Raw genomic sequence first — 24,363 nt, 5'->3', positions numbered from 1 at the left:
TTTAACGTGCACGGTCACAAACAGCGCGCCAGAGGCCGTAACTCAGACTGTGTTGCTGCAGGATGAAGGCGGTTTAATATTAAGCTGTCGGTCGGGAGAGGGCCGAGTCACAAAGAAATGACTAAGGAGGTTTTTCCGCACGCCAGCACATAACACACACACACTCGGACATACACGTAGGATAGTCGTTCTGTCAGTCACAGATGGACCCCTATGGTCTCACTGACCTTTATAACCATAATTATAATAATATAATAATAAGAGTCCTCGAAAAGCACACTTGGAGGAATTTCATCTGCTGACAATAGCTCTTGACCCACATTTACTTCTTGAGGAACATAACAGATGGCAGCCACTGACAGGCATAATGGAAAATGAGTGTTTTAAGAGAAAACATTAAGCCTGAGCCATGTGTTGGTCATTTAAAGTGGGGCTGCCATGGTTTTGACTGTGCTCCACATTATATTTCAAAACAAATGGAGTGTCGTGTGTGTGAGAGTTCAGATCAAGTGTATTTTCTTATTTTAAATATCAGGTATAATGCAGTGGCTTGTGCACCTTCAGTCAGAACAAAGGAGGAGCTCCAAGTATAGGTCACAGTAAAAATTAAGATATCATACACCTGTTATCCCTAAAATCTCAGAAAGTCCTATTAACAATCATTAGCATAAAGTCTCTACAAAAGCTGTAACACCATTTTGAACTTGATCGAAAACCTGACTGGAAGACATGAAAAGTTGGTTTTTTTTGACGGTTGATGATTTTCCTTAAAACAGGATTTTTGATTTGGGCCCATAATTGCATTAGTGACGTGCCTTGATGACTGCAGTTTGAACATGTTTTGAAAAAGCCTGTTGGCAAAATATCAAGCCAGCAGAAGCAGATGTTGCATTAAGTCCTCCAGGTTTTTTTTATGGTTGGTCGGATAAATGTGTGTTATGGTATTTGAATCGATTCTCAGTGGACTCTCAGGAACAACACGTATCATGTACCGGATGTGGAGGCTTGGAGTGCTTGTCTGATTTTGTCATTGAAGAAGGAGGCAAACGCAGACGAGAGATTTGTTTTTAGCTTTTTGACACTCACTCTTTTCTATTCTTACCAGAGTGGCATTTGTCCATGGAGATCTTTCCTTACCGGAGACAGCCTTCACCTTAGTGGGTGCAATGGCATGAACAGCATTTGTAATTTTAGAATTTAAACTATCGACAAACTGATTGATTTAGACTCAAGAGATGGTGGATATGGAAGAGAAAACCTGAATAAATATTGAACTGGTGTTTTTAAAAACCTACTACACTCGACACCTAGACACTCGGAGATAATCAAACACAGAGTATGACCGATTAATAGGTGTGAGCTCCGTCACATGCTGAGTCAGCTATCAAGAACACAACAGAGGGAACAGTCCAAAATGTGCATGACACTGTTATTTTAGTCAAACCAAGTTTCAGTTAAAAGCATGAAATCAAGATTGTGCTTTATAATAAAAGAATTGATGAAAAACATGTTGCTGCCAGAGACCAGACGTTCAATGACAATAGTTTTATTGTGTTAAAAGTGTTCTGCCTAGTTTTTTGGGACAGGCTGTGGATGAAGAGGAATGGATGCTAAATTTGATACATTTGCTGGATCGGTTGAGTGCTTCTTGTTTCTTAGCAGATTCACCATTCTTTTTCCTGTTACCTATCAAGACAGGAACTGAGGAAGCTATCAGCACACAGGGCCCCGGCTTGTCCTGGAGAGAGTCATGTGCAATGCTAATTTTTTAAACGGTGGGAGAAAGAAAAGTAATGGAAAGCTGCAAAACCAGAGCGCCTGGTGCACAGACAAACCTTAGGGTGCTGCTGTGCTGAAATTCACAACAAACAACGCTATGTGCGGCGCACCTGTTGCAAATCTCGACATTGCAAAGTAGATGAATGGTTTTGATTGGCCTGTTAGAATCCAGGACATATAAGAAGCGTAGGATTAAGTAATCCCCAGACATCCGGTCCGCCGAGATCCTCTGATTGTCTGGTAGCGCAAGACTAGGAACAAATGGGTGACCCAGGAAGTAAAATAGGTTTAAGGGGAACAACTGTAGTCCTGACCTGTTAAGGCAAAGTCTATCTGCCTTAAAAGAAGTTGAAATTGAAGCTAAAATGCACTGAATGGACGGTACATGCAGTTGGAAGTAATGTGCTCAGAGCCAACAATCTGCTGAACCTCTTAACTCTTCTGACTGGCGGTACAGGGCTACTGATAAACACCACAGCATTATGTTCTACAGATCAATAAAGACCCGTTTCAGCACTTCAGACTGTTGTTTCACAACATGAATTGACCCTATTTGCAGTATGATGTTTTTTTTATTCTTTCTGCAAAGTCAGAGACCACATCCTGAAGTATTTATAGTTTAGACGTGAAACTGTAAACACATATCCTGCCATTCTGCTACTGTAATCTATTTATTGAGATCTAAACACCAAGCAACCCTCGTATCCTCTGAAGAGAACGCATTTTTACAATGTGTTAAGATTTGGCAGACCTAGAGAGAGTTTTGTCTTTGATACAAAGTTATGTTCCTTGGTTGGAGGTACTTCAAAAAGAGCGAGAAAATGATTTAATCTTAGGCTTTGCACCAAGAGAGTTCCACACACACGGGCCATAAAGAGAACACAGTTGTTCCAAAGTACATCACCTGTAGTCAGAGACAACAGATTCTATTTAAACAGAGTACAATGTGTTTGATTTAAAAGAGTCAGTCATCTACTCAAAGTCTCTTTCAAAACTTCTGCTCTTTTGTAAATTAACATTTACATTTTGTACAAATCCTTTTAACGACTGCCAAAGAACATTTGATCTCCTAAAAGTAGCTTCATAATATTAAGGTAAATGGACTAAACTCTACAAAAGCAATATCCATGAAAGTAAAAGATAGCAGAGAAAATTAAAAACAAGCCCAGGCTTTTAAAATATTTGGAAATGTTAAAAGCCCATCTCACCAAAACAAAGTTATTAAAAATAAATTAAAATGAAAAAGCAGGCTTACAGTGTTGCAAACCTTACCGGGTATAATACATTATACTCCATATGCATATTTACATTCAAATGAACCATAACAATATGACCTGTGTACATGCATTCCATATTCCAAGCATAAGAAATGCAATACCCTCTTCAGCCACTGACACCAGCTCCTCTACCACTCTGGAGCGTCGTCGTGTCCCGTGTTTGTGACTAAATAAAGCTGTCCTGCTGAGTGACTACACTTCCTCCAAACCCCCTTCCTGTATAAATTAAAATGTGTTGTACCATTATTAAATGGTACAAGAAAAGGCCTAAAAAAAGCCTACACAAAACCCCTTACCGCTCCATCACCCACCCACACATGCTGTCTTTTCCTAAAATACAACCTCAGCATGAAGGCTCACTTTCTATTCATGTCGAGCACTAGTCAGTGCTATTCACCGTTTCAAACTTCCACGGTGAATATCATTATGGCTTTATGTAAGGGTGTTTCACAAACATGCACTCTGCATAAAACATACAACAATCAGTTTAACCTCTAACATATTTATGCAGTTGTTAGTGGGTTGAAAAACAAGGTCACTACGAGTCATTTAAATATGTTGTATTATAAATAACAATGGGCTTTAGTGGGCTAAATATATAGCCATTTACATGCCGTGATTTGAATAAGCTTCTCCCTACAATTCATCCTTTGTGTGTGTGTGTGTGTGTGTGTGTGTGTGGGCGGGCTTGGATAAGGTGCCATTAATTGTTTGCAGAGTGTAATAGAGGAGCTTCGCTACGTGCTGACTGCATCAATGGATGCTTGTTTCTGGTCCCTCTGATGCACGAGCTGCAAGAGAAAGAAGCACGATGCAGCGATGTGTCGGTGTGCGTTAAGGAAAAATCATAATGACTCTGACTTCAAGGGTTTGCCACAGTTTGTAAACAGGGAGGAAAAAACGCAAAAAAAACAATACAGATCATTAACATCCCAACTACAGTGCTTAGTGAATTTAATATGTAACATTTCGACGTTAATTTAAATACTCTGTTGCCATGTCAGTACAGTTGGTAGGAATTTGCCTCAGTGCAGCTAGTGTGTGTACGAGGCTGGCAGAGCTGAATATGTCTCCAGCTCTGCACGATTTAATGACCAACTCTGCTAAACATTATAATCAGTGTAAATAAATCCATAATGCTTGAGAGAGTGCAGAGCCAACCCCGACTTCCCAAATAACTGCAGAGATGAATGTGGTTGGAAATGCACACGCATAAGCACAGTGTGATCAGAAGGCTGCTGTGCTATAGAGCCGAGCATGTCGATGGTTTCCAGTGGTTACTCCTTCCTTGCCTTCATGACTGTGGAGACTCAATGACACCCCTTTACGTAAGATTAATGTTACAGTGGTTATTTGCTGTGGGAGGTCCACTGCCACTTATTTTCTGCAGGGTAGAGCAAGGGCGATGGAATGCACAACAGCAAAGAAAATGAGCAGGGAAAAAAATAGAGGTTAGGGCTACTTAATGCAAATAAATCGGCAGGGGTCTTAAAGTGTTACTGCAGGCAACACCAATCAACAATCGGAGCCTGGCCGACAAGAGCTTGGTCAGGGTTTATGTACCCGGGCATGACCAATCAGGAGCGCAAAGAACTCACCCTTAATTTGCATAATCATTGGTATCAGCAACCCAGTTTGAGCTCCTACAGCAAAGGTAAAAAAAAAACAGCCTTAGCTGAGTCTGCCACTGCTTATGCTCCAAAGATTTAAGCTTGCAAAAAAGTGCAACCTATTGCATGTCTTCGAAATGTATGTTGGGAGTAAATAAGGACGATGTTTTAATGTGGGATCCACAATCATGCTCACCATTACTGACCCAGCCTCCCCTGTTATTTTATCTGTATCCCTTCTTATCCCCCAGAATGAAGCAGTAATGAACTGCACTTCCATGTTTGCATTTACAACTAAAAACATTGAAAACAGCCTGTGGTAGGAACCTCAGGGTAAATGAAAAGACCTGAAAACCTCCAAGAGCTTTTCAACCTCTCATGAGAACTAAACAGTTGTGTGCTCATGTACTGATGAAGCCATGAGCTCTCTAAAGCAAACCAAACTCACACAGTGGCGGTCATTTTGAGGTTTGACTCGGAGTGTGTAATGCCACTTTAAGTACACTCCATGTTTTTGCATTTGCAGCGATAAATCTTGAGCCTGAATTCTATGCAGGTGGAACAAGCACATGGAGCTAAAACCAAACACCAGGAAAGCTTCCGCAGATGGCCGCTGCATTATTTGGTCCGAGAACGGAACAGATGTACTGCCTGACATTTAGAATAAGGGCATATTTGAACAAACAAAACTATTTCTGGTGGAAATAAACAATATTGCAAAAGAGCAGCAGATCAGTCGTCCTAAACTGAACAGAGAGAGAGAAGAATTGAAAGAAAACCTATTAATTCATATTCATATCAAATAATGGCTACTGAGAAGTAGATGGAGAAGTGAACAGAGAAGAAGAATGCGCCACCTCTACAGTAAAATAGTAATAACAGAAGAGCCTGCTCAATTGGCATAGAGTACAAAAGCAAGAAAATTAGAAACTTTAATTATCAAATACAATTTCTGTATGCTTTCCTGAAGCTCAAACGTTTGACAGCTGAATTCTTACGTCATTACCAGATACACACTAACACAGCCACCAGTTGCCAAGCCATCAAGCGGGCTGACTCTGAGAGGGGTGGAGAATAATTACAGTTCTGCTAATTAAGACTGTAGTGTGTATTTAAACTTGCACTGCGATTTGCATACTTTTCTATTTGAAAACACACAGAACAGAACAAGCACTTCTTCAGCAGAGAAGCGTCCATCAGAAGAAGAGCACACTCCCCACCTCTCGGGTGACATTATTGGATAAGGGCTCCAAACCACAGCAGAGTCGGTGGAGCTCGAAACAGAAACCCTGATGCATGTCCCACTCTCAGGCAGATGTCACAAGCTGCAAGAAAAGCTGCTGTCAAAGTGAGACCGGGGCAGGAGGAGCAGCAGCATCGCAGAGAAACCGTCATCAACCACAAGTGATCGCCTCATTTGTCTTAATCGTCTCATTTAAAAGAATTTGATCAGTTTTGGCAAAGCGCTGTAAAGCACGAGAGGGTGCAGGGGAAGTAGGGCATCTCTACAGAATTTTGTTTTGTAATCATTTCACACTACCAAGACTGGTACCCTGCGGAGTTTTCTTGTCAACAAAGTTTCTGTTTACACATTGTGTGCATCATTGAGGTCTCACAAACGTGTTAACTGCATTTCCTTTGGTGTAAAACATTTGCAGGGAGGATGTGAAACCTGCAATGCTTGAGTCCATGTTTACTACATAGCAGGCTTCTTTTTCCGCGCCTTTGCTGGCACATTAGGGTGTTTCTTGATATGTCACCTGTTGATCACTCAAACAGTATGGAAACCATTGGCTGGAATGTGTATTACCCTCGTGTGCTTGCATATGCCTCCTTGTGTGCGTCCACAAGCACAAACTAAATGTAGACCAACACATAAAAGCATTTCTCGGTAGCGCTAATAGTCGACGAAAGCTCCAAAGGGATCCTTTAAATGAGTAGTTCTGGGAAATGCACATATTCGCTGTCACAGTACAAAAACAAATGTAGCGTAATACGGCATGTTGTGGTATTATATGGGGCTATGTGCTGGACTATTTCCTGGCCGTGCGCATTCACTTCCTGGAGTTAATCTCTGGAACTCTCTGGAAATTGAATACATTACAGCCAAGTGTAAAGTGTGTGTGTGTGTGTGTGTGTGTGTGTGTGTACATAAACGCTCCTGCTAAAAGCTCCCACACACATCCCATCACGTTCCAGGATCTTCCACATAGAGTTATTCTGGACATAACCCTGTCTATTTATCACAAATAACTAGAAGGGTGGGGTGCATAATGGTATGTGTGCATGTGACACATTAACATGAATAAAAAAAAAAAAAAAAATGACGGGAAATTATATCATTAAGGAATATTGCCCTGAGCTACTGTCCAAATCCCACAACCCATCTGAAAATACACACATATGCACCAATGCAAGCTCACTCATGTACGGACACTTAGACACACGACAAGCAATGTATGAGCACACACACACGCAGAGACAGTATTTACTGACAGCATCCTCGGGGGATTTCAGAACTGATGATTGAAAATTAATGTAACATACAGAAGGTGATATGGAGCTCAGCTGACAGTATCTAATAATGAGAGGGAGGATAGCAGAGATGTCGGGCAGAGACAGAATTAGAATGAGAGCAAATTGGAAGGTACAAGGGAAGAGGGAGTGAAAAAGTGAAAAAGGAAATGACAGAAGAAAAAAAGGGTAAATTACTACAGCTTAGTATGGGAGCAGTGCCAGATTTATACCAACTCAGGAGTCCATCCGTCTCCAACCGGCACTCTCATCACATTAGATTCAGGATACTATACCCAACATGCACTGCCCTTCCTTCCTGCATGGACATTAGCACATAGCAGTCACTTCATTGAGCACTTCCCTCCTACTTTGTTACCTTTACTACACTGCAGCCACTTCATTATTTAGTAGTACACTCCCTTCCTTTAGTATCATTACCGCAGTGCAGTCCTTTCATTAGACAGCAGTCTCAACAAAGACTCTCTTGAGCCACGGCCATCCATGGCTCTCTCCGCTGCCTCGTGCTGTTGCAGATAGCTCTTGCTACTCCCTTTTTTTCTCCCTTACTGCCTAACAGGCTGAAAGCTCTGAAGAGTCTGCACACAAAGCCTGTGCATTCGTGCATTTATTTTAAATAGGATTTCTTGGTTAAATATATATATAAAGAAACAAGTACAAGTCTGCATTAAAAATCTGCTAAGAATATTCAAGTTTTAAGTATGCTAAAATATTCAGGCATCAACACATTTAGCTCAAACGTGCCTTTTTTTCTTAAGACGCTGAATTAATACAAAAAGAGGCATAAACCGATCCTGAAGTGTGGTCAGGGTGCTGCAGTCTTATTTATAGGCACAGCCGTGGAAAACATCAACTTACTAGACACAGCAGCATGAGCAAGAGAAGGAGAGTTAGTAACTCTTAGTGTCAGTTTCAACTCTACTTTGCTTTCCAACCCTCACCAACTATCCCCTCTTACTTACTGTTCTTTCAAATGCCTGATTAGAATTTATGTCAATTGATCTGAATGACAATTATCTGCTAATTGCCTGCAGAAGGTTCTGAGCAGATTGCTTTTTCATGACCTCCAGGGGTTGAGAGTGCTGCCAGCAGTATCTCCTTTCTCCTGGTGCCGTACCAATGGGCATCAACCCAAATGATCCAAGGTTCCCGTGTAGCTGCAACTCCGGGGCTGTATTCATAAAGCTTCCTGGTACAAAGAGGAGCACCTGGTGATGAAATTCTTAAAGGTTTAGCGTTTCTTAGATGGCGCAAAGACAAAGAGGTAGGAGAAATATTCTTCAAACGCTTAACCACCCACCCAACACAATAACGCGATATGATGCCAGAACACTAAGATGCTTGGCAACAGGAAAAATTAAACAGTGTTTGCTGTTGTTTATAGATTTACATGCAGACCAACTACTAGACTGGCCAGCAATAACAGAAACTGATGAAAGCTGAGCCATTTTTCTTCCATTAATATCAAATAGATGAAGATAGATACATTTTTCTTTTTTGGATCGACCAATTACATCTTTTTAAAAGAGCTCAAGCACAGCTCTGTCAGCAGACATGTGTACTGTGTCTGATCTAATTTCACAGCAATATAAATTATGAATCAACGGACATAGAAAAAATAAACCCCGATATAATTAACTTAAGCCAAGGGTATTTCAGCTCATCTGGCACACTCCCTTGGAGTACAACAACCAAGAAAAAAAGTTTGCTCAATAACCGACTACTCATCCCAAATTTACGCTTTGGATCAGAACCACATGAATTCATTGCAGAATTTTATTCTTTAAAGCAAAAGTTAAAACAAGCTCTGGATGTAAGCAAAAAGTTCCCTTTGGGGCAACACGGCTGTAATGGCTGACAGCCCAAAACTCTTTCTTTATAGGAAGATCATATATCTTTCATCACAGAACGGCTTTGAACCCAAGTGTGGGGGATCACTTCAATGGACTTCTGAAGAGACTTGGTGTCACCAGAGAGGGACACAGAACTGATTTGGGCCCCTGAGCGAGTTACATTGAAAACTATACACAGTCACACATTTGAATAGTTTAAAAAAAAAATGCACCAACAAATGAAAGATGGTATCACAGTAAGCACTGTTGCTATATGACGTCACATACATACTGTCAGACACGTGAGGAAAAAAAGAGATATTCCTAATTTTTGTTTCATATTCTGGTCCTTCCTACCAACCCCAATGGGAAATCATTAGTTCCAGCTTTCTAAATATGCATATGATTAATTATGCATCTTGTTATCACTGGCTAATCTGCATAGGACTCTCATGTATAAAGTCCCTCTCATTACCACTCAGAAGGCCATTTCACAGGTGTGCTGAGTAAATATACACACAGACACACACACACACAAAAACAAGTTCATAAACGGGGCTTGAGGTGCACACACAAACACACATACAGACTTGTTGAAACAAGCGCGGCGACAACAGCGTGCTCTCTCAAGTGTAGAGACTCCCAGAAGCACACAGACATGCACACACAGACACAGAGTGGACACCAACCAAGAAGCACACAAACCCACTGACAGAAGGTCCAGGTTTCCCCTCGCACTGGTGGCAGGTTGGTCTGTGCCAACTCATTAAGAGCACAGCTGGCCATAAGGCTTAGAGTGGGGTAAGACCACAGCGGTCGTCAGACGGGTGTCTGATTGGATTTCCATACAATGTTCAAGAATATAAAAAGCTCACTGTGGCATACGTGCCCCAATATGTGAAACTTGGATCTCTGGATCGTACAACTGGATCGTATCATGCATGTTGGAAATTGAAGTGGAAGTCGTTTCCAGTGTGAACGCAAATGTCTGTTTGCGGTATTGGCAGCTAACGGTAATGTTGAGACCCTTGATGTTAAATTGCCCCTGTGATATCTGCAATGTAACATAACTAGGAGACAATGAGCCTAATGAAAGAAGCACTGATGCAAACAGAATGGTTCTCACGGGGCTCGTACGATTGAAAAGAATTAACGAGTTACTTCACCATTTCCTCTCAAGTAGAAACACTATTCACCAGCAGTCCAAGCGCTGTCGTACACGTCATGTACTTATAGTTTGCTTCTCTCCACAGGTGAAAAACACTTTGACTTAAGAATCATAAAACCCTAATCTGAATTCATTTAACTATGATATAAAAATTAGATAAATAAAATATGTGACTATAAAAATGCAAAGTTTAAATTTTGTTCACCATACTATCACTATCATGGCGTGACAATTTACTGAGTTATTTTTATTTTATGTAGAAGGAAATGCTTCTTTTTAATCTTTGTGATTGACACTTGACAACAAACGGAGCGGAACATGCGACCGCCACACTCTGTGGCAATTTTAGGAGCATTTATCGTCATGATTAAATCTCACAAACATGCACCTTCACATGAACAGGTGGAATTCATCAGGCAGAAATGAGCAATTAACAATAAGTTTGTCCGGTAAAGATGGTTTGGTGAATCTGAATTAGGACACCCATTCAGAGTTTTAGCCATAGCAATACATCGTTTCCATTGTTTTTCTTCTTTCTTCTCATTAATGTTCTGGACATTTGTAGGATAGTCGTATTAATCGGAGTCAAGAAGGAAGAAGTGTTTTTAAAAGAATTATATTCTTAAGAAAAAAAGTTGTGCACTAAATGTGTCAGAGGGAAAGAAAAAGATCTTCTTTCCTTAGCCTTCAAACAAAGTAAAGTAACAAAGGAAGTTGGAGACTAATTATTGGCTTTAGAGCATCAATCCAATGCTGAAAATGAAAAGAAAGAGACTCACTCAGGTTCCACTTCAGTCCAGTAGTGGTTGTTTGGCAGGGTCCACCCACTGGAATGAGGCTGCACCAGTCACCCTCCAGGCCTGTGTTCACCTGGAGTCTGTGACCGCCCTGCTGACACACAGAACATGTGTTGCGTTTGTCTGTGCATGCAGCTGATGACAGGTGGAAACAATGTGATAGGAGGGGGAAAAAATGAAAAAGAGAAAATAAATGTAAGACTTCTTAGACTTTTCCAGCCCCAAATGAGAAACTGAGCTTCTCCGTCCAGGGACCAAGGCTCATTAAAATAAAAGATTGCTCTTGTCAGAGCTGAAACCCATTTTCACTTCCTGCTCAAACTTTCTTTTTGAATTTTAGTTCATTTTACTGTGTGTCACAGGGTAGCCCACACTAAAAGCAGCTTGAATGCTTCACTTCACGTTGGCGGGCAGTGTATTCTACAGCAAATTGTATGATTGTAGCTTATAAAGAAAAGAATATAATGATGATGGGGGAGGATGGTTGACTTTGCGTGTATTCTTTTCAAATGATGTGTGAGGATTGGAACAGATGTTCAATGGGTCCAATGAAGTCTTTCTATGGAAAAAAATATGACAAACATTTCAAAAAGTCACAGTATCCCTTTGAGAAACTAGAGCGTAGAGGGAAAAAAAGCATCACATAGTGTAGGTGCAAGGTAGTGTCAGGCTCTTCAGGCTGAATAATGACTGCTCTGAATGTGCTGGTTATAATAAAGCCTGATGCTGGAATGTAAAAAGGTCAAAAACGAGGTTTCTCTCATTCACGGCGGACAAAAAAAAGGTACAAAGAAACACCGCAATCTCATTACCGCACATACACAGGTATTTGGTGAGAAAATGTTGCATCCGCAGGAGACTGCCTGAAATATTATTGAAACACTTGTAATACATGCATGCTAAAAGTGCTATGCATGCTCAAACTGCCATACATCTAAGCATGAAACAAAAAAGCATTGATAGCTAGAACTTACTGTAGATCAGTCTTCTAAAAGAATCAGACAGACAGCAGAGACAGGCACACTCAATTAGGAGTTTGAAATCTTGAAAGTGTGAAATGTCTAAAGCAGAGATTCCTTTGCTTGACTTCCTAGACCTGCGAAGCCAGAGGGAAGGAAAAATGGAAGAATTCTAAGCGTTTGGTCTTGAGGAAACGTCCCTGAGGTTGTTTTCTAAACATAAACACAGTCTGTTTGTGTAACTGTGTCAGGGTGAGAGTGTGTGAGGAACAGAGAGAGTGGCAAACAAATGCACGTGCACCTGCATTTGAGCGCACACAACTCGGGATAACAGCGTTCCCTTTCTGGTTGTAGAGCTAGCCGCTAACTGCAATAGCAACTTGTTAGCCTGAACACAGAGAAGAGGGATGAGATTGGAACTCTTGTTACCGTTTGGACAAATCCAATGCAGTGTTTTCAACTTAAAACTACAGAAGTATGAGACACTGAAAACCATGGGATGAACTTTACGGTATACATTGTTTAAAATTGTTTTGTTTTCATTTCGTCATATTTTCTTCGTGTTAAGACGACAGCACTTTGGTGTGAGATTTGAGTTCCAATTTAAATTATTTTTGTAAAATATTTCAAAAACATTGACATGTTAGCACTGCTACCATTGAAAGCGGATGAGTTTGTGTATAATGTAAACAGGTCTATGTGCACAGTAATAACTGAGAAATAGGAATAGAAACATAAAACAACTCGTCTCTATGAGGCTGGACTTAAACCCAGGTGCTTCGAGCCAAATGCTAATGCCAGCATGCTAACATGCTCACAATGACAATGCTAACACACCTATGTTAATTAAAGCACGAGATGTTTTCCATGTTCATCATCTTCTTCTCTACTCTACATCTACTTTAGTTAGAGTTATTTAATAAGACAATTCATCTTGTACAAGTGTTTTCCTAACATGTTACATCAATGAGTCATTTGGTCCCGTCTGTAGAAGTTCTCTCTGCAGAGCTCGTCATTGGGTTTCTATGTGGATGGTGTTCATCAGCTGACCTTTACCGTCTTGGAGCAGCACGAGAAGACATTCAACTATTAAGTTAGACTATTAAATAAAAAGGTCTTTAAAGTCATTTCAAAATAGTTTGAATGTTCTTAAAGTTTTTTGTAAAGATTTGATTTCTATAAACAAAGTTGAGATATTTGTATCGTTGTTGTCTTGAACTTATTACACAAAATTATGAATTCAAGTACAGAACAGGCAGTCCTGGGTCAGTTCTTTAGCTCATATTTATATTTATTGTATATTTGAATGCCACATGGTTGCTATCTTGGGATACGTTAACATACCTCAGGTAACACACTTTATCATTTAAATCAGCTCTTGCACTGACAAGTTTCACTCTTCTAAAGGGCATCAGGTAAACAAGCTCATACATATGACCTGGAGTGTGTGTGTGTGTGTGTGTGTGTGCGCTTATAGAGTGATTTATAGCATGGATTGGGCTGACACAGCGCTGGGCATTGTTTGTCCCACAGAACTGAGAACAGGCTCTCTCAAGTATCTTCAGGGGATGGGACACTAACTTGAGTAAATGTGACTATGCTTGCCCCCTGCGACAGAGGCTCACAAGAAAAACTAACAAAACACATGAACTCAGTGCAACTTTTTCTTTCTTTTTAGATTCAAATTGAGTAAATTTAGCGTCACCTTGAGACCTAGACTGATTAAAACATCTTCTTGCCTTGTAGGGACTCAGAATAAACAAGCCTGAAGCCCTTGCCGTGTCCCTTGCCATGATTTAATAAAAGACACGAGACTCATGCAACGCCCTGAGCCAGCTATAGAAAACGCCACATTTCGGCATTTTCCCAAAGATAGCATAATCACACTTTGACAACTCATCTGGGAAACAGAAGCTAAAACAAACAGACACAACCCTGATTAAATCATACTACGTCTGTGACTTAGACATGCACTGACTCACGCAGGAATGAAGAAGTATGCCTCACTAATTTTCTAAAATGTGCATGTTTAATAAAATGATGAAACTATAAAGTAGCTTTAAGTTTACATCAGCAATATGTTCAGGTGACATAGTCCCACTTGTCAAATTAGCAAAATGGACACAGCTGTTAATATACTGTATCTGTGGTCTTAATTTGTTTTGTGTGTGTTTGTGTACAGAACATGAACAACTGTGTGTTTATTGATTGTACCACCATATCCCAAAGCTAAGCACGTAATGAAGCTGTGATTGCATGGAATACGGGTGGTGAGGATATTTGGCAAAAGTTGTAAACACTTCAATTACAGATGTAACTGGAACAAATAGTACTGGGTCTTTCGAAGGTTGCGTTCACCTTCATGTACAGGCGTCTGCGTTCATCAGTCGCTGGCGAATTGGAGCTGCGTTGACAAACGAGCTTAATTTACCCTCACTGAAGTAAGATTAATTGGAGGTGTCGAGGTATGAAGCAGCAAATGACAACGCGCCTTTGGAATAATGACAAGAGGTAGGGGAGGGAGTGCATGATAGAAAGGTTTACTTAGCGCATTACAAGGTGTCATCAGGAAGTGTGACACTTAGTTGTTTGTCCTGAAGATTCTGCAAATAAACAACATAGGAGAAAAAAAAAAGAAAAGAGCAGCGTGCGTCCCAAATGGCGTCAGCTCGGCCCACTTGTAAACTCAATCAACTGAGGAGCATGAGAAAGTGCTCCCAAACAATTTGGGAGCATCAAAAGAAAATCTCTCTCTCTTGTGCACAACAGCAAATTGGGGCAGCATAAGAGCAGAGAAGAGCATGTGTGTGTGTGTGTGTGTGTGTGGTAGGGGGTTCTTGAAGTGATTATTTAACAAAGAAACAAAGTGTTCAACACTCCAATCAAGGTGGAAGCAGGGAAGCAAAGCAAGGAAAAGAAGAGTTTTAAAGGAGAACAGAAAATGAAGACAAGGACCGGGGGAGGGGTGATTAGAAGGAGCTGTTGGAGCAGCAGAGCAGACTGTTTGTGTAGACTGTATTTAAAGATGGATCTTTATATACAGTCAATGGTTAGTCTACTGCAAAGAAAATATACTTTGGGTCTGCCTGTGAGTGGACTTTTAATACGCAACTTCAAATACAGATACAGCCATAATAAGCAGCTTTATTGGATGAAAAATTCAAGGATAGATGATGCAGCGACAAGTTTAAGTGCAACAGCTTACATTTTTAGCTGTATTTCACTACACCTGTGGGGGGGGAAAAATGGCCAAGGCCAAGGTGTGTTTATAATACACTCACGGGTCTGAGAAGGTATACCAGGCTAGTCTCCTGTATGATCAACAGGGGGAGTCGTGTCATGGACAGAGCGTGGTGGAGGGTCTCAACAGATGCCATGGTCTGGTCAAATCTGCCAGCGAGACCGCCCAGAGTCACTATGGCATCCACCTGGAAAGACACAGAATTTAATGAGACACAGAGAAATGCCATGGTTTGATATACTGGACTGGTTCTCTGGCAGAATGCAGCCGTTTGTTTCAATGAAGAAAAATGACAGCAGCAGTGTCTCCAGAAAAACAACACTTTAATATTATTGTTAAAAATGCATCTATATGTGAAAAGCAAGGATATGTTTTGCTCTGAGAAACGGTGTAAAATAGACCACCACCAATAATAATTTGGTAACTAATTATGGGAAAGGAGTCATCAACCAGTCAAGTTGCAGTTTACACCCATGTGTGTCGAAAATGTCACCACTTATCCTAATAGATATTTGTGTGATATTGTAATAATTAGCATATTAAGTCATGAAATGTGTTTTGTGAGGTCACAGTCAACCTTGAGGCCAAGTGGACGTTTGTGTGAAATTTGAACAAAATTCTCTGAAGGCATTCCTGAGATATACAGACGGACGGACGGGCGCCTTCCACAGACTGAAAGTAATGAGACGGTTGCATTATTGGTTTTGGTCTTTCCATGGAGTTTGCTGACAATAATAAAAAATATAGAATATTGCTAGCCTTTTCATTTAACGAAAAAAACAAACAAGTAAGACAAGAAATGCCATTGGGACAGGAAAACATCAAGGACACAGAGCATTGAGAGAGAACTGAGAAGGAGGACGGATAAACAATCAGTGGGAGATCATAAAATGAATTTGGGCCATTACAATGAGGGTTAACAACATCAGTCCTTTGAATAAAGAGGCAAACATGTAAACAGCAAATCAAGTAAGTTGATTACTAATGCCATTTCCTGCAACCTCAGGACTAAAATGAGGCTCTCCTTAACTTTGAGGCAGCAGTTCTCTTACATTCAATATTTACATCTCTCAGCAGTTACATCCTTATAAAAGGTCCCTGAGCAGTCAGGCACCAGTGCTGACAGCCGTAAAACCCAGCAGAGTCTAGAGGGCAGAGGCGCTGTCAGAGGCTGACGACTGACAGTCACACCAGCACGACGGAGAATGCACCAAATACAGTCCCATCAATCACACTTTACTTCATTGTTTTCACTTCAACCACATACCGCAAATAAATGAATAAGAAAACAGAATGTAAGAGGGAAATTCATGTTCTATTACGTTTGCTGATGCTGGGCTGCAGCTGAACATTAGCAGACAGTAAACATGTTTCCTTCTGCGGTTTCTAACCTTGACAATTCACCACCTCTAGAGAGACGTGTGAGCGTTTTCTTTCCGGGTGTATGTGCATGTATTCGCCCATTTGATAAATTACAGCACAGGAAACATTAGTATCACCTGAAAATCAATCTACAAATAATTTTCATTCCAACCCACCTACACCTCAACGTATTCAACATTATCCAAAAGGTGAAAGAGATCTGAAATGATCCTTACTGTACACAATGGGGACTCACTATTTCCCAACTGAATCTATCGTTACTGACTTCCTGTCTCAGGCGATGGACTTAAAACAAAGCCAAGAGCTGAGAGATTGAGGTTATTTCAACATCTGGCTGACGCCCCCGCATGCGGAAGCATCACCTAGATATATATATATAGCTCAGTCATTTCCTAAAACAGCTGGGCATTGAAGCTTTTAGCATTCATTACTCAAACAGAAGTAGAGAATGCATGGGAGCGAACTTCCGCCACAGATTTGGTGCCCTAGTAAGTATTTACAGCACTAATGTGTCATCCAGATGTGGCTCACTAAAACAGCTTATGGCACAGAAAAATAAGCCATATCAGGCTTTGGCAAATACGTTTTTTATAAATATATGAATGTATCGTAGGATCTCTTATTTACAATATGTCTGGCCCTTTTGTCCATCCACCAAACCATCTCCAGAATACATCTCTGATGTCCTTCCCACCTTTGTTATGGCTTACTAATCACACAACCCTGAAAAGGACCATAGCTGTTACCAGAGGAAAGACTGAGAGAGGAGAGGACGGATCCAACCAACATGAACAGCATCAGTGAAGAGTATCAGTCAGTTCAACAGTCGCCATAGCCAGAGGACAGAAAACCTCAGCAGAGAAAAAAAGGAGCAATGATGAGAGAGAGAAAAAGATGTTCAGCGTTTCAGCGTCTGATGACACACTAGCTTGCTCAATCTATCGCTTCCCATCACACTTTTTTGTTGTCCGCTACGCATATCAAACTCCATATAACGGTTTCACATTTTTACGTGTTCCTGTTTCATGTTTGTTTACTAAAATCAAAACAAAAAACAAGCGGGGGAAAAGGATAATCTCACGACTGAATGAAGAGAATCCAACAAGCTGGCTCAACAGATCCGTCCATACCGTCTCCTGATTGGACGGGGGAGCCGGAGCGAGCAATGCTGGCTCGGAGATCAACACAAAAACTCATATCCATTTATTGGAGATGATGTGAGATGATATATGTGTGTGAGAGAGAGAGAGAGAGAGAGAGAGAGAGAGAGAGAGAGAGAGAGAGAGAGAGAGAGAGAGAGAGAGAGAGAGAGAGAGAGAGAGAGAGAGAGAGAGAGAGATCTCAACAGTGAAGCACGGGGAGAGAAGCTAACTGGGACAAAGCTCTGAGAAGACAAACAGACATGAATACACCAGATGCTGGGCTACACACACACACACACACACACACACACACACACACACACACAGAGACCAGCCTTTCACAAACTCATGCACAATGTAGATAGGCACACATTTCAAGACGTAAACACATACACACACACACACATATATATATATATAAATATATACACACACACACACACACACACACACTCATCCACCCACCATAATCCTCTGATACCATTCTTTGGGATGTCAACCAACAGAATACAAGATAAACTCTCTAAATCAAGCGCTAAGCCGCGCAAAGGAAAACATTTAGGGGCTAATATGTTGAATCATAAACAGCCAAAACAGGAGCACAATGCTCCATAATCTGCAAATCAGCCTGTTATTATTTCATCTATGTGTTCGATTCAATTTAACCGGCTAAGTGGATCGGAAAAATGAGTGAAAGTAAGCAAAAGGGGAAATGACAAGGCATGATATTATATCAATAGAAAAGTTCCGCTTCTATACAACCATACACTAAGTTGTTAAAGGCAACAATTGGTCAAATAAGAGTCATAGTGGGTAAAGGAAAAGTGGAAAAATCCAGGTAAAAAAAAAAAAGGTCATCAGCAATTCTTTTAGAACATGAAAAAGTGATTGCCAGGCTCCTATCTCTCGCAGGCAGACAGACAAACACTCAGCGTTCAGTTCAAAGGCAGAGCAAATATTAGCCAGGCCACGAAAAAAAGAGCTCACGGAAGGACAAAAGTATATCCTCTCTTTAAGCCAAACAACTAAAATGAAAGTGAAAACGCACAATGTGAGGACGTGCATGTTTGTGTGGGACGCCTGCACCCACACAAACATGCACGTCCTCACATTGTGTGCTCCATGGTCTTTCATCAGCTTAGAGGGGTGAAGTGATTGTGGCACTCGCCAGTGATTGGAGCAACACTCAGCATGCCGTTTAAAAATGCTAATAGTGGAGGAGATAGAGCGTGAGAGAGTAAAGAGACAGAACAGACAAAAACACTTCCCTAATAATGACCTTTGTTCAAATGATGACAATCAGAGATATACTGTTTGTTGTATTAGCCTGCACACATTTTCCTCATGTGATGTACATTCTGTGCAATTGGTTGTGTGCAACGGTTTTAGAGTCAAAATGGAAACGGTCACCATCTCTGGATCAGATCTTCTGTGTCTGGCTCTGAAGCAGCAGGCTGGGCACGCGGCTTCGCCATCGCTGGCAGCTCCTTTTTCGAGTTTTGGATATCAGTTTGTTGGGAAATGCTTTTCACTTTGAAAATATGACAACAAAAGTATTTCATTTTAAATCTGGCGAACCTCGATTACCGGCTGCGTTTTACGTGTAGGTGTAAATGCGGCTCATATTATTCCAATGATATTTTTCCAGCACTCATTTCTTCAGGGGATGTTGAGTGAGCATGCAGGTTCGTTCCCAGCAGCAGGCTGCTTCATATTCATACACACACACACACACACACACACACACACACACACACACACACACACACACACACACACACACACCTAAAATCTGCCCCCAGTCAACCACATTCCAGCACTATTGACCTCTGAGCAGCTCATCTTAAGTAACTGAATGCCTTGCTAAAGGCACTCAGCTATCAGAGGCTGAGTTAGAGGAGAGCTTTACTTATTTATTTACCGCTGTGCTAAAACTACTGGTAGTCCTTTTAATAATAGTAACAATACCCTTTTTTTTAAATCAATGCTTGTCAAAAAGGGTATTGTTATGTCCGGGAAGTCACTGCACCCGGGCCAACGAACAGCCCAGCATATAACCCCAGTGAAACCACAACTGGTTGTGTTTTTCCCACTTCAGTTAAAATACATAATGTGGGAATATTAGAGCTTTTGTGCTGGTTCGCAGACTGTCTTACCGTTGGACAGATTCCCCTGCTTCCAGTCGTCCTGAGCTCTAGCTCCATATTTAACATAAATGCGAGTGGTATGGACCTTCTCATCTAACTATTGGCAAGGAAGTGAATAAACAAATAGCAACATTTCAAACTGTTCCTTTCCGAATAAAATGTCAAGAATTGAATTCAAGAGTGCGTGTGTGGTGTGCGGTGGATGTTTACCTGTAACTGTCGTCTCTGAATTTCCTCCACCATGATTGCGAGGCACTTGGTAAAGTCTGTTAGATCCTGGTCATCTGTTTCTATCAGATTGCACCCCTACGCACAAAGACAAATGGAGTCACACACACACACATGTAGGCCACACAACATAATCAGATGGATGTACACATTCCTAGGAAGCAAAACAAAAAACCCAGGCAGAGATAAGGGATAGGGGATAACAAAGCACAGAAAAACACAAGGAGATAGAGAGATGGAGAGAGGTATAAATCAGTGTTTTAGTCGTGTCTGGCTGTCTGCGGGCTGTGTTGCTGAATAATGTAGAGGTTCCAGTCAGTGGCCCTAAACTACAGCATCCAGGTAAACAACCTTACTCTGGCATTCTCTCCCTATGTCTCTCCATTCACTGCACAACTTTGCCAATGCACGCGCACACACGCGCACACACACACACACACACACACAGAGAGCAGTCAGTTCACACAAACATGTTCGCTGTGCTCTGTTTGATCCCATCCATCCTCGCTCGCTCCCCACCTCTTCTCCCCCCCCTCCCTTTGCGGATGCTTTTCTGTTTTCTCCCTTCCATTTATGCAGAATTATTCACCGTTTCCGACAAATCTCTGAAGGAACGCCTCAAACTTTGCCATTGTTCTGCTCCTTAAGCATTACCATGAAAGTCTGTTCTCTTTCATGGAAAAAAAATAAATAAAAGGTATTGCTTTTCTTTTTTTCTTTTTTGAAGGAAACCTGTGTGATATTTGTGAAACGGGACGAATATTTCAGCTACAGAGAGAGAGAGAGAGAGAGAGAGAGAGAGAGAGAGAGAGAGAGAGAGGGGGAAAGAGAGAGGAAAAAAGAGGGTGACAACCCATATTGTTGTGTGCGAGTATGTATGCATGTGATGGTGTGTGTGTGTGTGTGTGTGTGTGTGTGTGTGTGTGTGTGTGTGTGTGTGTGTGTGTGTGTGTGTGTGTGTGTATGCGCATAGGGAAGTATTGGATCTGCATTTCAAACTATACACAGTGTGTATCAGAGTGGGTAAGATCTTTCCTTTCCTCGAAGGTGTGTGTCTAAGTGACACCTTGTATTTATCACTTATTGAACCGAGCTTCACCTCTCCTCGCAGGCTCCTGTTTGACATTTTGCTTGTTATAAATTACGCAGAGTCCACTTCATAGAAGAATTAGCATTTTATCTTCATGACCTTGGGTAGTTTAGTCTAAATATGCACAGCTAGAGGCACATGCAGGGAGCAAAGGCAACGACGTAGGATGTCATCAGAAGACTCTTAAACCTGGACTATGTTTGTATATCATTTTGATATTTTTAGAATACATCTGTACATCCTATGTTAAAAGTAAACACACAGAACTCATTGATATTGTCTTTTAAAGTCTTAATGGAGTCTTTTTTGTGCATGAAAGTAAAGCAAACTCAACAGATATCTAATCGTGATTCACAGTCCTTTAATTACCATTAATATAAATAAATGTTTCCTGGCAACTCCTCATCATAGGTTTCATGTTTTTAAGTTTTAAAGGAGCACATCAGTCCAAGAGTGATTTGACCCTCTCAGATAATTTGATTAAAATACAGTATTTTCATTAGAAGGAAGCAAAGACGAGTGGGACATCAGATTTGATATGTTTTTTCTTAATTTCTACAGGGGCAGTCCTCTTGTGACCACTCATCTGACAGGAACTTTCACAACTACATCCAACAATTGTGTTGATCAGTAGCCAACAAGCTACACCATAACACTTTTTTATCTTTAAGTTAAAGACGAAAATATGACCTATAAAGCATTATCTGATATGTATTTGTCTTATATGGACCCTGAGTCTGAAATTGATTGTCATGAAAGGTGTTCAGGCTATTAGCAAAGTGGTTCAACTGGTCATGATGGAATATATTGTATTTGTTAAAAGCTTGCATGTTCCTGAGTCAGCAGGAAGTGAATCATACCAGTAAAATGTGACTCTGACCACAGCCAAAGGTAGTTTTTTATGGGTCTACATGGATCTTGAGTGCACTGACAGTTGAAACCATGTCAGACTGCACATTTGCACCCACTTTGATAATTCAGTCTGCATGTTCTCGTCACTGCAGGTGAAACTCCTGGAGAGTCTCGAGTATACGAGCCATTAAACCCCAGCCAGCTCTGAGTAGTCACTTATCCACTCGCCTCATGTCAACTCTGTAACCCTGCGACACACACACACACACAAGCACACACCTACACACACGCACACAAAGCAGGATGTTTGTCAAGCTCCAGCTGAGTTGATAGTTCATGTCATGTAGAGTTGCTGAGGGTTTAGTTTGCTGAATCCAGTGACAGTGCAAGGCTCATTTGGGGGAGAATGTGTGCCCATATTCAGGATCAAAGTTATTTGCATTGCATCGTTGATAATACTCATCTGGAAAAAAAGCTCACACAAATACATCAGTATTAACTACATTCCTTATCTTAATTGTCCAATAATCGGACAATATTTATCTTTTATTAGCTCATTAAGTCTCTCTTTACCCCTGTGTTCTATCCCTTCACAATGTGCAGCTAAACTCATCCACCAGCAACTACTTGTTTTGTGATTGTGAACTTTAAGGCAGCACAAAGAAAACTAAATCCTGCTTTGGTAAAATAAACTGCTGTCAAACACTGCTCTGCAAGAAAATGTCTCTTTGCACCAGATGGGGAAAGATGATTTATTGGGTGAACTATGAAACAGATAAGTCCCTGCTTGGGTGGACAAATCATCAATCCATGTTGGAAAAGTAAACTTCTTAATAAAGTTGTCGACATGTCAAGGTGGTTAAGGAGTCAAGTTGTACTGTACTAGAGACAGTAAGGATTTTTCTCTCTTGTTTTTCTTGTTTATGTGTGTGTGTGTGTCCCTGTGTGTACACCTGTAGATCTCAGAGTGCGTGCAAGTTGTGTTCCACTCACCTTGTCTCCATAGAATGCTTTGACCTCGGCAGTAATGGAATCAAAATCCCCGCTGATATAGTCGGGGAGAAAGCTGGATGTGAGGATAGAAAGAAGAGGGTGAGTGACAGAGCAAGAGGGTTACGATTGCAAGAAAGACAGAGTGTGAGGCAGAGATAGAAGAGAGACGGGGAGAGAGGACATCGGGGCATGTGTCAGCTCTTTGATCTGTGCAGCGAGGGAGTGACGCCGCCGGGGGAGGACGAAGAGACACGGAGACTGACAGGGTGATTCTCTGTGGCAGTGAGCCTGGTGCTGTCTCTCTCTCTCACACACACACACACACACACACACAGACACTGACTGCAGGGATCGATGTAAAAGCACACACACAACCAATTTCTCTCTCTCACACACATACACATACACACGCGCACACACAAATAAACAGAGCATGATGTACCTGGTGTTCGTCAGATATTGGCCGGTTCCATTACACTGACTACATTCTCCATTAGAGGCGAGGATGGCTTTGATTGCTACAGGTCACAGTGCAATTTGATGTTTGGAAACATGTGCTCAATCAACGCAGTACACTGTCAGAGTAAATGGGGAAGTACGGTAATACAAATAGCCCATGCGTCTGTTTTTAGGAATAGGTCTATTTATTTGGACTACTGATAAGGGTTACGGGGCAAAGCAGTAAAAACACTACAGAGTTGTGTGCTGCTGTTTGACAGTCAACAGTACTGAGAACCAAATTCTGATACTGTAAGCTAATATCGTGTAAAGTCCGGTTTTATGATATGAAAGTCCTGTTTCTGGTTTTAAAAATACATTATTTTGCCAAGGGTCAAAAGCAGATTTTCATATAGATGTAATGTCTCTATAGCTCTTCTGTCTATCTCCCTGAGGGAAGATGCTGATCACGACAGTTCACACATTTAAAGCTCAACAAACGTGAGTAAACTGTGTTTAAATGGTGTGCTGATTATGCACCATAGTCCCTCTAGATCACTAAAAACAACAATTAAGAGTTGAGCTTTGTTTATTAATGCATATTTCAGCCATTTTAAATGATTAGAAAACAAATTAGTAACAAATAATGAGCCCTCAGAGTACAGCATATATTAATGTTGACAGTTATTTCTCAGTTATTATGCATGACAATGTAAGTTGACTTTGATGGTGGCAGGAACGCGTGTGCTGGAGGATACAAATGAAACTGAACTGCTAGGTTTGAAAAAGTGTTGCTCGCTTATGTAAGGCCACTGTACACACACATTTTTTGTACAACAGATTATGAAAAGGAGAAAGAAAATCAATATATTGGCATGAAAATGAATTGACC

At 41.0% G+C, this 24,363-nt stretch overlaps 1 protein-coding gene across 4 annotated transcripts in view; it reads right to left on the bottom strand.

Annotated features, from left to right (window-relative positions):
* Positions 1-24,363, bottom strand: part of tpk1 (thiamin pyrophosphokinase 1) — a 55,105-nt gene that overhangs the window by 8,562 nt on the left and 22,180 nt on the right. For all 4 annotated transcript variants that reach the window (XM_079181609.1, XM_079181611.1, XM_079181608.1 and 1 more), the window contains 4 exons: positions 23,034-23,106; positions 20,081-20,176; positions 15,239-15,385; positions 10,981-11,089 (listed from right to left, as the gene is read on the bottom strand). In XM_079181609.1, coding sequence (XP_079037735.1) covers positions 10,981-11,089; positions 15,239-15,385; positions 20,081-20,176; positions 23,034-23,106 — 425 coding nt within the window. The remainder of the gene's footprint in view (positions 1-10,980; positions 11,090-15,238; positions 15,386-20,080; positions 20,177-23,033; positions 23,107-24,363) is intronic.

The sequence above is a fragment of the Pholis gunnellus genome (genome assembly GCF_910591455.1).
Source record: "Pholis gunnellus genome assembly, chromosome: 20".
NCBI lineage: Eukaryota > Metazoa > Chordata > Actinopteri > Perciformes > Pholidae > Pholis > Pholis gunnellus.
This window is presented reverse-complemented; position numbering and strand designations above follow the sequence as displayed.